Source organism: Perca fluviatilis, chromosome 13 (assembly GCF_010015445.1).
Source record: "Perca fluviatilis chromosome 13, GENO_Pfluv_1.0, whole genome shotgun sequence".
NCBI lineage: Eukaryota > Metazoa > Chordata > Actinopteri > Perciformes > Percidae > Perca > Perca fluviatilis.
The window spans coordinates 30,615,807-30,634,259 of record NC_053124.1 but is presented as its reverse complement, the minus strand read 5'-3'; the positions used below and the strand labels follow the sequence as shown (position 1 = coordinate 30,634,259).

At 41.8% G+C, this 18,453-nt stretch overlaps 1 protein-coding gene across 1 annotated transcript in view; it reads right to left on the bottom strand.

Annotated features, from left to right (window-relative positions):
* tmem65 (transmembrane protein 65) overlaps positions 1-18,453 on the bottom strand; it is a 44,501-nt gene that overhangs the window by 1,714 nt on the left and 24,334 nt on the right. Inside the window, exons 2-6 of the mRNA XM_039820007.1 lie at positions 10,307-10,351; positions 9,521-9,588; positions 9,248-9,302; positions 3,065-3,107; positions 1,867-1,972 (exon numbers count right to left, since the gene is read on the bottom strand). Of these exons, the coding sequence (XP_039675941.1) occupies positions 1,867-1,972; positions 3,065-3,107; positions 9,248-9,302; positions 9,521-9,588; positions 10,307-10,351 (317 nt within the window). The remainder of the gene's footprint in view (positions 1-1,866; positions 1,973-3,064; positions 3,108-9,247; positions 9,303-9,520; positions 9,589-10,306; positions 10,352-18,453) is intronic.

The window sequence follows — 18,453 nt, the reverse complement described above, 5'->3', positions numbered from 1 at the left end:
GGCTACGGATGAACACCAGTTGTTTGAAAACAAACGAGTTAGACTTGGCTTTTTATCTAAAAGAGGAACAGAAGATGGCGCTCGAATCGGTCCTTTGCAAGAACAACGTTTTTGCTGTTTTGCCGACCGGATACGGCAAGAGTTTAATCTACGAGTTAGCTCCGCTGGTAGCTAAGAGTTTAATCTACCAGTTAGCGAGTTTAATCTACCAGTTAGCTCCGCTGGTAGCTAATAGTTTAATCTACCAGTTAGCTCCGCTGGTAGCTAAGAGTTTAATCTACCAGTTAGCTCCGCTGGTAGATAAGAGTTTAATTTACCAGTTAGCTCCGCCGGTAGCTAAGAGTTTAATCTACCAGTTAGCGAGTTTAATCTACCAGTTAGCTCCGCTGGTAGATAAGAGTTTAATCTACCAGTTAGCGAGTTTGATCTAGCTAAGAGTTTAATCTACCAGTTAGTCCCGCTGGTAGCTAAGAGTTTAATCTACCATTTAGCTCCACTGGTAGCTAACAGTTTAATCTACCAGTTAGCTCTGCTGGTAGCTAAGAGTTTAATCTACCAGTTAGCGCTGCTGGTAGCTAAGAGTTTAATCTACCAGTTAGCTCTGCTGGTAACTAAGAGTTTAATCTACCAGTTAGCTCCGCTGGTAGCTAAACGTATGGGGTTTAGTGCCACCCCGTGTATTGTTGTGATTGGTCGTAGTGTTATCCAATTGCGTGCAGTGAGATTTTCAAATGCATGCTTGGTGCTGCCCCTCGAGTTGGGCCATTTTCATTACTTTTCTGGTAGCCTGGATTTCCAGGCTACCAGAGCTTGGTGATCCGACCCAAATGCAGGAAGTGAACCAAAAAACAGTTCCATTTACTAGCCTGCAATTTCAACCTTGCACACAATTTACGGACTTATATATGATTTAAGGCATGATAACTTTTAAATCCATAACCTATTAATTAGACGCTGGTCGTCTGTGTGACATCATCATCTCTCTCTCATCGTCGGTCTGCTGCTCCTTATCGCCTTCCTCTAAAATATTAGAAACACTAAAAGCAGAACCAGAAAACCCGAGACGTTATAAATTTGGTGTTGCTCCACTTCCCAAAATGTCGGCGAGTCTCACTCAGATATTCTGTCCAATAAACAAGCGGCCGTTTCCGACCGTGTGACGTGTGTTCACAGCGTTTGGTGCATTTGATAAAGTGCAGTGTGAACGCTAACCGAACCAAATGAAAAATGAAACAATGCTGCGACAATGTGGCAATCGCCCCAAGTCTACAGAACTATAGGTGTGAAAGTGCCCTAAGAGTAGCCTGTTAGGGTCCTAGATGGCTGCGATACACAGGAGACAAACCTCTTCAGAGACAGGTTGTTTCAGTTCACCAGTTGCTTCTTCCTTTTAAGCTTTTAAGTGTGTGTGCCTTTGATAGATTTGATCTTACACCTATTTGTGCACTCCTCAGGCAAGAAAATGACAAGAATAAAGCTGAGAGTGATTTTTTTTTGGCAATCTCTTTCTCCTTCAATCTTTGCCTCTTCTTTGTGTCTGTGGATTCTCTTCTTGTAATGCGTTATCAGCAGCAGACTTTCCTTCCAGCACCGCTTAAGCTTTTTTCTTTTTATATTTTGCAAATGTCCTAGTTTTGTGCCTACCTTTATTGTTGAAGGTTACTTGTTGTTATTGTAATGCCAATTGCTACTTGGAGACTAAAACATGTCACACAAATAAAATCGGGGGCAGCCTGTCTTAAACTGCAATATCGGCCGTTAAACTACAGCTGTTGCATGTAATTACCATCCCTCTCTCCTCTCATTTTCATTATTGTCATCTCCCTACTGTCGGCTATATAATAAAAACAAATGTCCAAATCTTACCATGTGAGAGCTGAACTTGGTCTGCCACATGTGCACCTGTTCGGGCGTCAGATCTGGACCCTGCATGCCCAGTTTGGAAGCCAGAGCCTCCACATAACCTGCAAGACTACATACACACATCTGGGTAATTATACTTGTGTGGACGTTCATTGACAATGATCATTTAGCACACATCTTGATTTAATGACCCCGCGATCCTTGCCCTAATCATTAGCCTAAAGCAGCAGGTAGAGTTGCTTTTACACTCACAAGGATGTCAAGATAAAGCAAACGCGCGTCTCTATTAGCTATGAGTTTGCTTTATGCAACTTTCCACACTGATCATTTACTAGATGTCCTCAGGTTGAAGATGTGAAATGAACTGGTTCTCCCAGAGATAAAAGAATAAAGCACACAAACAGGCACTAAAATAAAACGGTAACACTTTACTTAATACATACATAATCGTGACATGACACTGTCATAGCTATGACATGACACTGTCATGAACGTGTCACAAACGTTATAAACAAGTCATGTGACTTCTGTCATTAAGTGTCATTCGGATTTTGTCATGACAAGTTAACATCGTTTGGATTGTCTTGATTATGACAACTTGACATTAATCAAAGGGACATGACCAGAAGTTACTTAACATTACATTTCTTTGGAGTGTCCTTCTTAAGACAACTTGAAAGTAAACAGGATGACATTATGTCAAGTTGTCATGACAAAGACATCCTCTGGTAATGTCATCCTGGTTAATGTCAAGTTGTCATTACAAAGACATCCCAAACTAATTTAATTTCAACTTGCCATGACCAAGACAACCTCTGGTAATGTCACTTTGATTAACATCAAGTTGTCATAATCAAGACAACCCAAACAATGTTGACTTGTCATGACAAAAACTGAATGACACTTAATGACAGAAGTCATAGGACTTGTTTATAACGTTTGTGACTACTATTTAGTTATGAGAGTGTCATGTCACGATTATGTCGATACCTTCAAGTAAAGTGTTAACCAAATAAACTACAAGTAGGAGTATGTGTGAAAGCCTGAGAGGGAAACAGAAGGTATAATAAGTCAAAGTAATTGCAATTATTAATTTACCATTTTTAATTTGAAAATGAAGGAAACACTGACTGTAATAGACATCACACATCAACCTTAAAATAAAACAGAACCCTCAGAGACCGTTTATAATACTACTTACCCGAGACCTGCCAAATCTGAAACCAGGTTCCCCAGCGCCGCAGCTGCATAAACACAAAGAAGGAAACACTTTGATTTCTGCCGTTCTCTGATCACACACACACACACACACACACACACACACACACACACACACACACACACACACACAGAAATAGGTATCTTATATAATGAAGGATTTGACGGATTTCTTTTTAGCAGGTCAAGGTTGAAATTCAAGGACTCAAATTGGCATTTTTTGGGGTTACCTAAGAGAGCCAAAGCACATGTCTTGAGTCATGTTTTCAAGTTAGGTGTATTCAAAAGTACTTTCAAGGTTATCCATTCATTTTCAAATTTCAGAAGTTTTAGGGAATAAAAGAAACTTTCAGGGTTATTTAAGGCCTGTGGGAACGCTCTTCTCATCTCTCTGGTAAATCTGAGACTTTCCTTTTTTAACATTTCAGATAAAGGGAGCCTATTGAGATGGGTTCAGACATCTGATCAGAAATGAAAACATAGTGGTGTGGATGTAGCGAGGAGACCTCGGGGCAGACCCAGAACACGCTGGCGGTGTTTCATATTGCATCTGGCCTATAAAAGCCTCACATTCCCACAGGAAGAGCTGCTCGAGAGCAGGTTATGTTCGAGACATAGACTGTATAATATTAATGGACAGCGCGAGTGTGACGTCACCCATTGGTTTGTGGAGATCTGCTATGAGTCGTGGCGCAGCCATCCTGGTTGCGATTGTGACAAGATTAGATGAGTGGGAGGAGTTTGGAAGAAGCCCTTACACTCTAAGTTACATTACACACGTTCACTGGCAATCGCATCATAGCCACACCCTAAAACACCCCCCGCTTTATCGCCGATTTTAAAATCAACGAGACCATGATTAAAAAAAATGAACCTCATTCTGTGTTGCGGAAGACTTCAAACTAGCGATTGAGACCATAAACTCATTATGATAAATGTTTACGGAGGTAATAAATCAAGTGAGAAGTGGGTCACTTTCTCATAGACCTCTACAGAAACTGACCTCCTATTGCAACCGCACGTGTCGCCCCCTGCTGGAGTTCAGATAGAATGCAGGTTTAAGGCACTCCCGCATTTGCAGCACTTCGCTGAACCGGATGCTTTGTCCGTTAATATTTAACAGTCTATGGTTCAAGATTAGAGATCAACCGGTATTAAAGCACCGCATACTGACCAATCAATACTCCATTGAGCGTTGTTCTTGTTGGCCTTAAAAGGCTACTTACCGGTTTAAATTATGTTTTATTTTTTGCACCCACAATCACTTACCACTGCCAGGGTTGCAACTTAAAGAATATAGCAACAAAAGGTCATGGAACGCACAAGTGTAATTATGGTCAGATCGTGTTGTTTTTTGACAGCTTTTCTTCCTGGATTTAGCAGCAGTGATGGTATTGCTTTTTGCCTGTATTACATGTCTGTGTTCTTCATACTTGTGTAGGATTATCGTTTGTTCTTCTCGTGTCAAATATGCGGCTCCGGTACACATGTCCATGTTCACGATTGGTCATATGGAGCAAACACCGCCCCCTTTTATGTGAACTAGATTTGGAAAACTCGGGTTGACTGAACAAGATGATAACGACCTTTGTGTCACACCTTGTGCGCGACTGCTGTAGTTAGGTTTGGTGAACGGAAATAAATCGGAAATAAATCCAGGGCATATTGACCTTGCTTCGTAGTACAGGCCTCTGGTGCACATGGCTGGGGAGAAAGATTTTGGGGCTACCTTGCCTAGCGTCCAAAAAATAGATGGATGGATGCTTGAAGTTAAAATATAACAGGACAAATAAAATCGGCTGATGTTGATGCTGTAATCCAGCCTTTGTCATCCCTCCAACATGCCCCCCTTTCAGGAAAACTTAAGAAATTCACCCACACACGGCAACCAGAACGAATAAGTGAATATACTTAAACTCGGCAGTGCCAAGTGGCCCACATAAAACTCTCCTGAAATATGTAGGCAGAGATAGGAGTCCAAACAATAGATCAAAGCAGCACAATCGGAGATGAGTTGGTAGGAGTGAGAGAAGGTGTGAAACTTTTTACAGATCAAAGAGCACCTTTGGAAAACCACCAAGACACTAGTCAGCTTCTTTCTTCATCTGCCTTCATGGTCTAACTGTCAGCAGAATTAGCTTCTAAGCAATTCCTGTTAATGTACTACATCAAAAACACTTGGCAGCTATGAATAATTCACGCTGTGGCTCCGATTTGCACAGGGGATTGCTGACAGTGTGGTAGAAAATACATTTGTGCACAGCCATTAAAACTGTAAAGGTGCTAAGTACTATATGTGTTTGTTTTGCCTTCAGCAGATCTCTGGAGGCATTAAGAGCAAAGATGCTCGAAGCTGAATGCAGAGAGACTAAAGCTGCAGACACACCGACCAGACGGCCGACCCTCGGCAGAAAAGCCAGTCGGGCTGATCAGTCTCCCCGAGTTAGTCAAAAAAATGCATCGGAACACACCGAAGCGACGAGACGCAACACGTCTCCATAACAGCAGGCGGCGCAAATCTGTATTGTCGGCCAAAAATGAAAACCGGCAGCTGATTGGACGAACGCGTCATGTGGGTCTGGTTTCTCCGGAAATTCAAAGACAGACCATTGTGGCGGCTCGTTCAGAATACGATCTCATATTGGACTAAAATAGTTCACCGAAACGTGTTTCTGAAAACATTTTAAGAGAGAAATAGGCCGTGCAGTTGCTGAATCCGTCTTCATTTCAGGTCGACAAAGGTCAGTTTAAAAGATTTTCGTCAGATTTTGAGAGACTCTAGTCATGCTCATTCTCCTCCCCGTTTCCTGGTTAGCTCTCCACCAATCAGATGGGTCATTTGAGTCCGACTGCCGGCAGTGCCCGCCCCCGCCGATTATACATGTTGAAATGGCCAAAATGAAGGCAGACGGCCCCTCGGACGGACGACGGCACGGGACACACCGAAGAGACTCGAGTCACCGACCTCGCCAGACTGTCCGACGGCCGATTATCGGCTCGGTGCGTCAGCGCCTTTAAGCTGCGTTCAGACTCCAGAAAACAAAACTTCCCAATGTGGCACAAGTAAACTTTATATTTCACAGTTACCGTTTTCCCGTCAGATCGTTTATAGATCTTGACGTTTCCGACCGCACTTGAAGGAAGCTTCGTTTCATGGAGAGAGAGAAAGAGAGAAAGCAAAGAGACGGAGGGAGCGAGGAAACGGTCAGCTGTTACTCAAACTCCCGGGCAGTTCAGTGCTTGCGTTTGGTGTTTTACAACGTTCTTGTGGCAGCGATAGAGGCAGTGACGTTTCCGGTTTCCTGCACGGGACTCTCACACCGGCTCAAAACACTCTGACGAGTCGCCAGTTACATAATTGGCCACCGCAGTGTGACGTGGGGTTGCGTTTCTCCAAAAGTTGAGTCGGTCTCAACTTTTCGCCGCAGGCCGCTTTGTTTTTTTTCCCGTCACCACCCCTTTGCGGCAACCACCTGCAGCAGCCTAAACGCGCTACCCTCATTCAAAGTTAATGGAAAGACTGTTTTGGCTGCATCGTCTGACGGCCGACTCAGGCTGTGAGAATGCAGACTAAACCGCCAGATGGACGGCTTCAGTCCGAGTTTCCTTCAAAGAAAAACTCCTCGCTGAAAGACGCCGATACAATCTTGGCTCATTTCACCAGCGCCTCTGACACCAATTGTGTGTGAGAGCTGCGCGATGAAAAGTGTCAGCAACAAAAGCTGGAAAAGGTCCCTCGCTCAAATAAAAGAGAAAAAAAAAAAATAAAAGAAAAGAAAAGAGAAATAAAGATATGGACTCGGTAAACTGGCTGAGCATCGCTGCAGGCCGGATGAGGATGACACAGATATAAAGCAGCGCCTGGATGGATGAAGACATGAGAGCAGCGCTATTGATCTCGAGCTTCTCTCATTTACACTTTGCAGGAGAAATTGGAGCCAAGTATCCATGGAAACGGAATGATCTAGTGTTGAGGAGAGGGAGAAGGCAAGCTCCAGTGCCTTTATGGTTTTCACAGCGTAATAAAGACCCAGAAGAGCAGCAGCTATGATGACAGCAGGCTGTGGTGCAAGAAACTGCAACATTATTCTAATGGGCTGCGAGTGTGAAGAAGATATTTCAGTGCTTTATACAAGCGGTGGCATCACCTGAGCTATCCCAATAATAATAAAGTCTTCCAGGTGATGGCTGATGGAAGAGGAGGCATTGACTTCAGATGATATTATGCGACTTCCAGCCTGAAAGAAAAGCAATAACACCACGAGAGCTTTATGTGGCCATAAGTTAGGCACGCTGGCCTCTTGACAGGATCCTTTATAAAGGACACCGTCATCGCCTAGTTTTGGAGATAAGGAACGTCATCGTTCTCAGACACTCCCTCTGTTCGCTGATTGAACTGGTAAAGATTTGAACGGAGAAAAGCCAAGAATATACCGCAAACCCACACGGGGTGCTGAAAGAAAATGAAAATTGAGCGGAAGTACGTAGGAGGGAGCAGCCAGGCTACAAACTATGTGGATTGTGACCAATAAATTCACTTTTTTTACTTTTAATTATTACTTCCTGTGAATATACACATCACTCTTTTCTCTGAAAAATGGGATTTCTGTTCATGAATTAAGTTTATTTTAAAGGAAAGGGATTCCAACAACGGGAGTCCCTGACCGGGACGTGCAGCGGTCCGTAGCTAAAGAGACACCGTAGTTTACCGGTAGCCTGCAGCTGCACTTTTCCAGACACCATGGCCACTGTCAGAGTCGGAGAAAACACAACAGAACTGGAAAATCCTCCTGCTTCCTTGAAGCTAGATTTTTCTGGCTCCGCTCTCCTACGTACTTCCGCTCAATTTTCATTTCCCTTCAGTACTACGTCTGGGTTCGCGGTATAGTCTTGGGTTTTCTCCAGCCAAATTTTTGACGGTCCAATCAGCGAGCAGAGGGAGCGGCTGAGAACGATGACGTTGAGGCCGTGCGCTAGTTTGAGTTGTAGTTCCGTAATGGCGGCAGAGAAAGATGCAAGCGAAGCCATTCGGTCCGTTGTGGCAACGCTGCCGAATATCCAGAAGGTAAAGCCCGAGAGAGAACAATCTTTGCTGAGTTGTGTTGGTGGTCATGATGTTGTGGCCCTCCTCCCCACGGGGTTCAGGAACAGTTAGATTTTCCAGCTCGCTCCGTTAGTGGTGAAGGAGTTGGCTAAGGCTAACACTAGCAATGCCATTGCCAAATATAAGCCTTGTCGGTCTCCCCTCTTGTTGCACATGCGCATGATATACGTCACGACCAAACGTTAGCGATTGGTTAGATCCAGAGTGGCTCTGGGCAGATCCAATAGTTTTAAACTCCAACAGAGTACCCGCCTTCAAGGAAGTTAACACTTGTCAATGGAGAGTGGCCAGACTCTCTGGACACATGAAATGCACCAGAGTCTGGTAGGACCAGGCTAATTATTAAGTACTCATATCGGTACTCTGTATCGGCGCGGTACCCAAATGTAAGTACTTGTACTAAAAAGTGGTATCGGTGCATTACTAGATTGAGCTCATAATAATTACTGTTTTGACAGTACTTTTAGCTAACTATTTTAACTGTTTAGTCAGTACTTTTAGCTAACTATTTTAACTGTTTAGTCAGTACTTTTAGCTATTTCAACTGTTTAATCAGTACTTTTAGCTAACTATTTCAACTGTTTAATCAGTACTTTTAGCTAACTATTTCAACTGTTTAGTCAGTACTTTTAGCTAAATATTTCAACCGTTTAGTCAGTACTTTTAGCTAACTATTTCAGCTGTTTAGACAGTACTTTTAGCTAACTAAGTCACATATTTAGAAAATGAGGTTTATATGAATTTTCCTGATGAACGAGGTCATACTTTAGTAAAATAATTTCTATTTAAAATATTTCTTTTAAATCTTCAAAAGTAGAAAAAACGCAGATAAAATAAGGAAATCATTGTATTTGAGAAGATGGAAGCTGATAATGTTTGGAGTTTTTCTTGATTGATTGACATAAATGGCTATCAAAACTGTTGACGCTTGATTTTTCTGTTGATCAACTCGCTTATCAATTGACTGATAATCAATGGAATTAGCCAACAGGATGATGAAGTAAAAATTAGATTTCATTGTGACTCGACCACAGACTGCAGGTCCGTTTTTGTTCTTCTTACCAGCCATGGTGGAGATCCCCAGAGTGACTCCGATGGAGAGTTCAATCTGTGTTCCCTGGACAGGCAGGGGCAGAAGAGAATGAGGTGAGACGTTCATCCGGACTCAGTGAAAATGTTATCACAAGAAGAATATGTAGACAAAAGAAAATGTGATCTTTGACGGAGATTTATATCTGTTTCGGATTCTATTTCCTTTCACAAAACTTGTTTTTCTTTCAGGCGAGTATTTCCAGTCAAACCACGCCTCATCGCTGTTTAAATACATTCACTTACTGCTGCGATCATGATGGCATTATCAAGGAAACCAAATCCAACAAAGGGGATGCCGTTGTGGAACAAAACTGCAGACAAACACAAAGAAAATAGTAAATTAACACACAATCTGACTGATTTAGATTTAATTCCCGCACTTTGACATCAGTGAACTACACAGCGCAGGTTTATCAGCCTGGCTGGTAAAATGAATAGATTAAATGCACCAAAATGTATTTTCTTTAACTGCGTTCTTTTTAACATTCACACGTGTGCTCTCCGTCACAAATTCATTTCACATATGTTAGGTACATATTTCCATAGATGTAAGGGAAAATCTGTTAAGATGACTTTCAAATCAAGAAGATTATGTGTAGAAACTTTTTGCATCAAACAATTTGCATCAAGTATGCAAGAGCTGAAAGTTGTAAATTGAAGTGCTGAAGCATACAGTATATGGAAATACATCCAAACATATTTATACTCAGAGTGAACAGACTTGTCCAAATATTAGTGCAAACTTTATAAGAGAGGATAAGGTGGAGTTTTGATGTACAACTTAAAACTTAAAACTTTAGTGGGCGACTATTTTGTATTAATGAGCGTCTGCTGCATTTCAAGCCATCACAGAAATGATGATGGAGGAATGTCGGGTTGCTTTCTAAAATATAGAGGTTTTGTGTGTGTGTGTGTGTGTGTGTGTGTGTGTGTGTGTGTGTGTGTGTGTGTGTGTGTGTGTGTGTGTGTGTGTGTGTGTGTGTGTGTGTGTCAGAGTGTGAGAGAGAGAGAGATTTAATCATCACTCACCATATCTAATCTGGGCTGCAGTCGGCGGCGAGGGCTCCAGGGTCTCTGAGAAGAAAAACATCAAAACACGTCAGAAGTTCGCTCATTAACTGCTGAGGTTTGACTTAAAGCGTCTGCAGCAACATCGAGATACAGTTTGCTCACCCCAAAACTCATCACAGTCTCTCTTATATTCAACAATTTACACTTTCAGTCAAACCTCCGCGGTAACTTCTGACAGCTCGTCTCTCGCTCTCACACTCACACACACACACACACACACACACACACACACACACACACACACACACACACACACACACAGTGTTGTGTAATGGTAGAAAACGACCACCTTTTGAATGCAAAAGTGCCAAAATGTATCATCCCATTAGGTTTCTCCAGAATCAGACCAGATGTGTGTTGTTTCAGATGGAGATTTTGACCTTTAATTATAAACTCCCCCATGATGCCAATCAGTGCCGTTTTTTAATGCCAGGGGACAGTTTAAAGATCATCTTTTCAGATTTCATTCAAATTAGAAGTGTTTAAAACACCAAAGACATCTTAATCGTCAGACAAACAAACGTAATTAAATATGTTGCATGAGACACAAACACACTTTTGGCTGGATTTTAAAATTACTCCCAGTTTCCAAAACCTATCAAGCATCAAAAGTTGGTCAGATTCTTAGTCTTGTTTATGAACTCTGTTCCTTATGAGTGTTTGAAATAGGCAAAGTTATTGTGGGAGCTGTTTTTGTGTTCAGACGATTAAACACGGATGCATTTGAGAAGTTTGGCTTCTGTTGCTTAATTTAACTAATAGAGTTGCAGAAAACCAGGTATTTCTCAAAGTTTAATTGTGGGGCGACCTCTAGCTCACCCAGTAAGAGCGTTCGCCCCATGTTGGCTGAGTCCTGCAGTGGCGCTGGGTTCAAATCCGACCTGCTGCGTGTCATTCCCTGTCTCTCTTCCCCTTTCATGTCTATCCACTTTCTAAATAAAAAGGGAAAAAGCCCCAAAAAATAATCTTAAAAAAAAAAAAAAAAAAAGTTTAATTGTAAAAGTATTGCTTTTGCTATCAGTATGGAAACTCAGGTGTTGTTTTGGCTCCGGCAGTGTTCACCACACAGACTAATGTGTGGTGGTGCGCCGCACAATCAACACCTGCCGCCGCACATTGCGTTTCGTTTTTTTTTTAACAGTATTTAAAAAGAAATTCACAAATTCACGAAAGGTTGAAGGGTGAAGGGTGAAGACCTTTGCACAATCACACATTAAAAAGTGCTATACAAATATTTTATATTCTGAATAAAATGTTGTCAGTGTGTTAATGTTGGAGTCCCGACCCGACCTTTAGCAAACAAGCGATTTCGCCTGCTTTAGAAAGTTAACTAGTCGCAAGTTTGCGGTAAAATGCAGTTGGGTTGTCGATATGAATGTGTGAATCAAATACATTTATTATAAATAATGTTATGTCATTTATTTTTACTCTTACACTGAAAAAGGCACGTGTTGAGGATGAGGACCAGCCTGAAATTAGTGGAATTAGTTAGGTTATTAAATTGTTTACAATATTTTCAGGCTTCAACCAGTGCTGCTCAAGCAGAAAGACAGGGGGAGAGAGAGAGAAAGAGATAGATTTGTTAGGCATTGCAGAAAGAGTAGGAGAGGAGGACAGCATCCAACAGCCCCCCCCACCACAAATTGCTTTCTAATCTGTGGGAAACACTGCACTGGTATCAAATTATTTCAAGCAATACCCAGCCCCACAAGCTAGAAGGTATTGTAGCCAGAAGGTGTATTTGTGACCGTCTGACTTTAATTGGCAAGAGAGAAGAGGAGACGCTGGGGACTGGAGTTGGTTTTGTCGAGCACCCTGGGGAGACACCGAGCCACTCTAGAGAAGTGAGTCACTGGAGCAGAGTGCATTCTGGGGAATGGAGAGACCAATTGCAGGAATAGGTCAATTACAGTCGTCCACTTTTTGACCTCCCTGTGTGTTTTTGCAGTTATGTGCTCGTCTCGCGCAAGTTTTGCCAACTTTTCTGCCAACAGAGAGATGCCAAGAGCACAAAACTAACGTGTGTGTGTGTGTGTGTGTGTGTGTGTGTGTGTGTGTGTGTGTGTGTGTGTGTGTGTGTGTGTGGATTCATATTTCAAAACAAACAGGCAGCAGCACCGTCAACAGATTCACACCTCTCTGACGGACCAGTTGCTCTGAAAGGTCAGGGTCTATTTCAGGATACAGGAGTGGACGGTTCCTTTCAAACCAGGACAGGAATATCTCCTGCTCTTCATTGATCACAGCGCCGGGTGCAACTCGAAATGCGCCTGTTACTTTTACTACTACTACTACTACTACTACTACTACTAACGACCAGGAATTACATTTTGTTAAATACAACAAAGAACTCCAAATACTGGCCCGACCGTCTCTGAATGATGCCAACAGAAAAAGACCAGGGCTGCAACTAAAAATTATTTTCATTATCGAAAAAAAAACAATCCTGCGTCCCGTAGGTACAATTTAAAGTAACACTAAAGCACTTTTTCCGCTTCGGTCCCCCCAACAGGTTGAAAACGAAATAGTCCATTACCACGGTCGTAATGTCTCATTATGTCTCAATCGAACTACAGATCCGCTACCCGATCTGGCAAACTTGCACAGTGCAGTTATAGCAGATAGAGGGCCGATTAGCGAATGCAGAAGTGGCGTTAACCCAGTTATAGGTTGATGAACCACTGAAAGGATTTTGGAAACATTATTTTAAGGTACATTATTTGGGTGCAAGTTTGCCAGATCGGGTAGCAGAACTGTAGCTCGAATGAGACATATGAATAATGGCAATGGTAACGGTAATGGACAACTCCGCTTCCAACCTGTAGGGGGGACCGAAGCGGAAAAAAAGTGCTTTAGTGTTGCTTTAACGTTGCTGAGCAAACGGGGACGACGAGGAACAACTGGAAGTACACTCAACTCCCTCATCTAAAATGGCATGTCCGATGCTTTCACATGTCAACACTTTAACTAACGATAGCTTGGAGAGCTGATGTACTTTTTGGGCCGCAGACTCAAGAAAATGACACCACCCGAACTAATCTTGCAGTTGGTCCGACCTGCGGTGAGATGTTGCGGTTCGTGGCGCTTATTGATTTGGTTTATCAAAGACGCTAGCAAAGCAACACAGTACAGAAAATAAGCCCAGCAGAGACGACAGATTGGTCGGACCTCCATGTTCAACTATAGGCCTATATCTTTAGATGTTACAGTTACAGTCAAAAATGCCCAGCACAAGGTGATGTCATCAAGTCAAATATATGTTGGTTTGCCCAAGCCTAAAACAATGAGTTATTATGTACAATTATTGACCAATCATTGCAGCCTTAAAGGACAACATTCCAAACTTAAGATAAAAACTTTGTGCCATCTCTTTCTTTCAACCCGACTTCACTTACTCCCAAAGTCCCATCCCCTCTCTTTGCTCCGAACGAGTTACTTTCTTGCTATAAAAAACAAACACACATCCACATCAAAAGTTTAAGCATCCTTCCGGTTTACAGATCAAAGCCTCTGCCAGACCAGAGCCCGACTATCTGAGAGATTTGGGATTTAAGATTGCTATCACTTAGCAACAACATTCATCCAGTGAAGTGACGGCGGAGGGTCTGCGGGAATTTTATGTATGACAACTTTTGCTTTTTTTATTCATTACTTAAACTAACAGCACGCCCCTCTGTTGTGCACCCAAGCATCAATGTTGCGCACTTACTCAAAAACAGCAGTGGCTAGCTGCATTGCTCAAAAGGCACTTGTACTTTGTGTTGAGAAAAAACAAAGTGAGTATTTCAGACTTTTATTTTGGAAATTCCTGGAGTCAGAGTTTATTTGTCATTTTGCTAAAAGGACAATTCCGGCACAAAATGAACTGAAAGTGAAATGAAAGGGTTAATAACATGTGTACAGAGTTTACCGTTCTCTTGGATATGTTTTCATGCTAATCGAATGTGTCTCTAGCTTGAAACAAGCTAGCGCAAACCGCTGATTAGCTTATAAAGCTAATCTTCGGGGCAGAGGGTAAAGTAAAAACAAATCGCTATTTCTACACCACTAACCAGGCTAAAAATAGCACCACAGTTCCACGGTAGCATAATGAGGGTCCCTACATGTAAACTGAAGCATTGAGAACTTTGTAAGTGTACAGACAGTTTATTAAAAAGATAGAATATAAAGACAGTATCGTTCACGAACGCCGTCCTTGAGCTATGTTGCTATGTTGCTAGTTGCACGCCATTCGTCGTTCGACTGGTCATAACCGTTTTCCCAAGATGGCGCCTGCATGTATACGTGAACGCTACTGTTTTTTTTAGCCTCGTTAGTGTTGTAGAAATTGCAATTTATTTTTACTTTACCCTCTGCCCTGAATACTAGCGTTATAAGCTAAATCAGCGGTTTGCGCTAGCTTGTTTCAAGCTAGAGACACATTAGATTAGCATGAAAACAGATCCCAGAGAACGGTCGACTCGGTACACATGTTATTAACCCCCAGGTTCATTTTGCGCCGGAATTGTCCTTTAACTTATTGAGAGTAGTCACATTTTATTAACAGTTTAAACAGAAAGTATTTAGTGTTGTAATACTGCAACGACAGCAGACAGCTTCATCTCCGTAATGAGCTGCACAATCTTTAAACTCAATGCATCATGAATTGCAGATTTAATGTGATGGCAGCATTAAACACCCCTGGCAGAACAGCTATCTTTTTTAAATAAACGTTGATCCAAGTCTAATTATAAAGCACTGATAGATCCCCACAGATGGCCAAAACATTATACCACCTCTGTCCATTCATATTTTTTTTTTTTAGAGCTGGGCAGGTCCAATAAGAGCAGAGCTTAAGACCCTTCTGGAGCTGGACAATGAACCCATGAAGACACGTAAATTAAAGCCATTTGCCAGTGAAATGATCCATCCATCCCCAAAATACCGGAACCGTCGGCTCACTAAACCTCCTTTCTCTGTGAAAAGCTCATTTCATTTCATTTATTATACAAGAAAATTTAAAAGCAACAATTAAGTTGATGCTGTTGCATGTTTCTGCAGGGTGCTAGGAGTGTGACACTTTGGTCCAGAGGGAAATTGCACCAGAACAACGTAAGAATGTATTACCATCATATTTAGTAAAAACATTAATGTTTCTCAGAGGATGAATGCTACTAACTCTGGTGATCCTAAACCGTCTCACTACAGATCACAGTCCTGAACCTTTTACAGAGCTAGAGTGTTTCAGTCACTGAAAGGATGGTAAAATTAGGGAAATCAAGAGAAGAATGTACAAAAATATAGACTCACTGGGTGGTACAAAATCTTCCAACTGTGAATTTTCCTGTGAAATGATGTCAGGCGTGCGTAAAGTAACATGATTAATATGACCGACAGAGGACCTAAAGGTTAACTTCAGCAAAAATAGATAAGATTGTGGTTGGACTGTGAACTGTGAACAGGGCTTTCTTAAAAAAGAGAAGAGAGCATTAGTCTCAGTAAGTGCGTTTCTATCCACCTCTGCATAGTTTCAATTTGCACATAAAAAAGAAGGGAAAACTCTGGGAATTCGGGGGGAAAAATGCTGAAATATCGCTTGGCTCGTGGAAACGTTGGTGCATCAATAAAAAAATAATTGAAAAAATGTGACAAAGCCCAATATAAACTAACCTGACGCGCCAGATGGTTTGTCACACAGAACCATCTGAGAATCCGCAGTGTTTCCTCTATGTTGATTTTGTAGTGGTGGCCCGCCACAGCAACATTAAAAAATTAAAATAGGTAATTGAATGAACCATCTGTCCATCAAACTCTTGACCAAGCCTGTTGGTAGAGGTGCGAAAACATCTTTTCCATTGAGAAAAGCCTTTAGTGCCCTTCCTTGCTCTTCAGTTTGGATATAACTGATGCTATTGCATAGGGGTGTAAGAAAAAAAAAATCGATACACTTGATTATCGCGATATTTTATTTTGCAATTTCTTTTTTTTTCGTTCACAAATATTCATGTAAGACAGTTTATGTTGTGTTTAAACCCCCTACCGCTAGATGGCTATGCTGAGACGCGCCACTAGTGTCCTTGCCTAACAGTGCCTGACTTTTTGCTAGAAGCTAACAACGTAGCTATGGCTGAACTTTGGCCTACTTTAGCATATAAAAATTTGCTCACTAAGAACCTGGGAACCACAATCACAAACTGGCAGTCTGATTTTCTGTGTACTGAATTGTTTACCTAAAGTAATCTTTGACTTTTATGAACATCATGTCTTTTTTTAAATATTAGTTTTTCTAATTTATACTTAAAAAAAATCCCAATATATCGCTTTACGCACAGTATCGAAATATATTGCAATATATTGAATCGTGACCCATGTATCGCGATACGTATCGTATCGCCAGATTCTTGCCAATACACAGCCGTACTATTGCAGCATCTACGCTGACCTCTTTAGGAGCCGCCATTTGTCGTTTTGAACAAACGGTCGCCTCTCGGTGTCGTCACACACACCTAAACCACCTGCCCGTAGCAGCCAGTAGCTCCTCATGGGACTCCGGAGAATCTAGCTGACGTGCACGCAAAGGAAGAATAAATCATGATGTTAATGAAGCGTGAAACTGAAAATGTCACTCAAGTTTCCGCTGAAGAGATAAAAACATCAGATCTGTGTGGACTGATGAGGAGACTTAAAAACATTCCTCAAATTATTAGACAAAATGTCATACTTCCATCACATTTTCTACACGGTTTCCCATCGTTTGAGCCTTGACTGGCGCTCTTTTAATCTTGTTTTGCCCTCTTCTTCTGCAATGTTTTGTTAGCACTCGACTGGATCCACCAGCCGTTTATCTTGGCACGCTCAACACCTGGCCTAATATTCCCACAACAGCAGTGGAGGGAAACACATTCATTTGCATTTTCTTTTGCCAATATTCCAGAAATTGGGTTAAAATGTGCGGTACATTTGAATGGATCCATTTCTAGTGACTCTACCCTGGTTAAATACGGTAAAAACAACAACTGAAACCGTGTCAGATGAGAAACGGCATAGAATTCCTTTGTCATCCCCGACCGGAGCACACTGCTGTGCTGCTTTTATCTACGCCAAGCGATACGGTTCTGATTGCATAACTGCAAACTCAGAAGGGCTGAAAAAGGTGACACATCCAAACTTGTGTCTCCATTTTTCATGCACCCAAGAGATTTGTTTTCTGGTGTGTAAAGCAGCCTCGCAGGGCTGCTGGAAGTGGCTTTTTTTTTTTTGTCTTGTTGACAGAAGAATATTCATTTCAAATGCGCTGCTGAAAATGTCAGGCCACACGGTGGGAATGACCCACTTTCACCCTTTCGGATTTCCACTTCCTAATGACTGCAGCGAGTACAAAGACTGTGACTCTTGGGAAAATGAGTCCAGAAATAGGTCTGACTGATGCTGGCAAAAATTATATATATATATATATATATATATATATATATAATTTTTGCCAGCATCACTGCACAATCTGCCAATAGCAGCAGATATGGAGTCCGATGAGTAAATGCAGAAGAGTTGTAGCTCTCGGGGGATCTCGGTCCGCTGCAGAATATCTCATAAAGAACATAATGACAGCAGTGTGAGTTTAACACAATCCATATGTCAGTGTGTGATTAAATCAAACATAAGCCTGTGTATAACTTACGTAATTAGACATCAGCAGATGCTGTATCCTCTGTCTGCTGTCAGACTGACTTCTACAGAGTGAAACTGCTTCCTGCAACACACTGCACACTAGGGCTGCGCAATTAATGGCAATTTTTTTCGAAATCACAATATGGACTAGTGCAATGTCCAAATCGTAGGGGGGCAAAATATTTGGTTAAAGGCAAACTGTCAAACCATTCGGAATAAAGTACTGTGGTGCTGCAGAGACGTCCCAGTCTACAAATCATATCCCACAGACTAAAAGGAAAAAAATCTTTGTTGTTTGGTACAGATCATAGCATATCGCAATTGCAATATCAGTCAAAAGAATCGCAATGAGATAGTTTCCTCACATCGTGCAGCCCTACGGCACACCTGACAAGAGTTTCAGACTCTGAGGTAAGATAGTTGGTGCAGCTTTGAAGCCCAAAAACAACATTCCTTTGTGA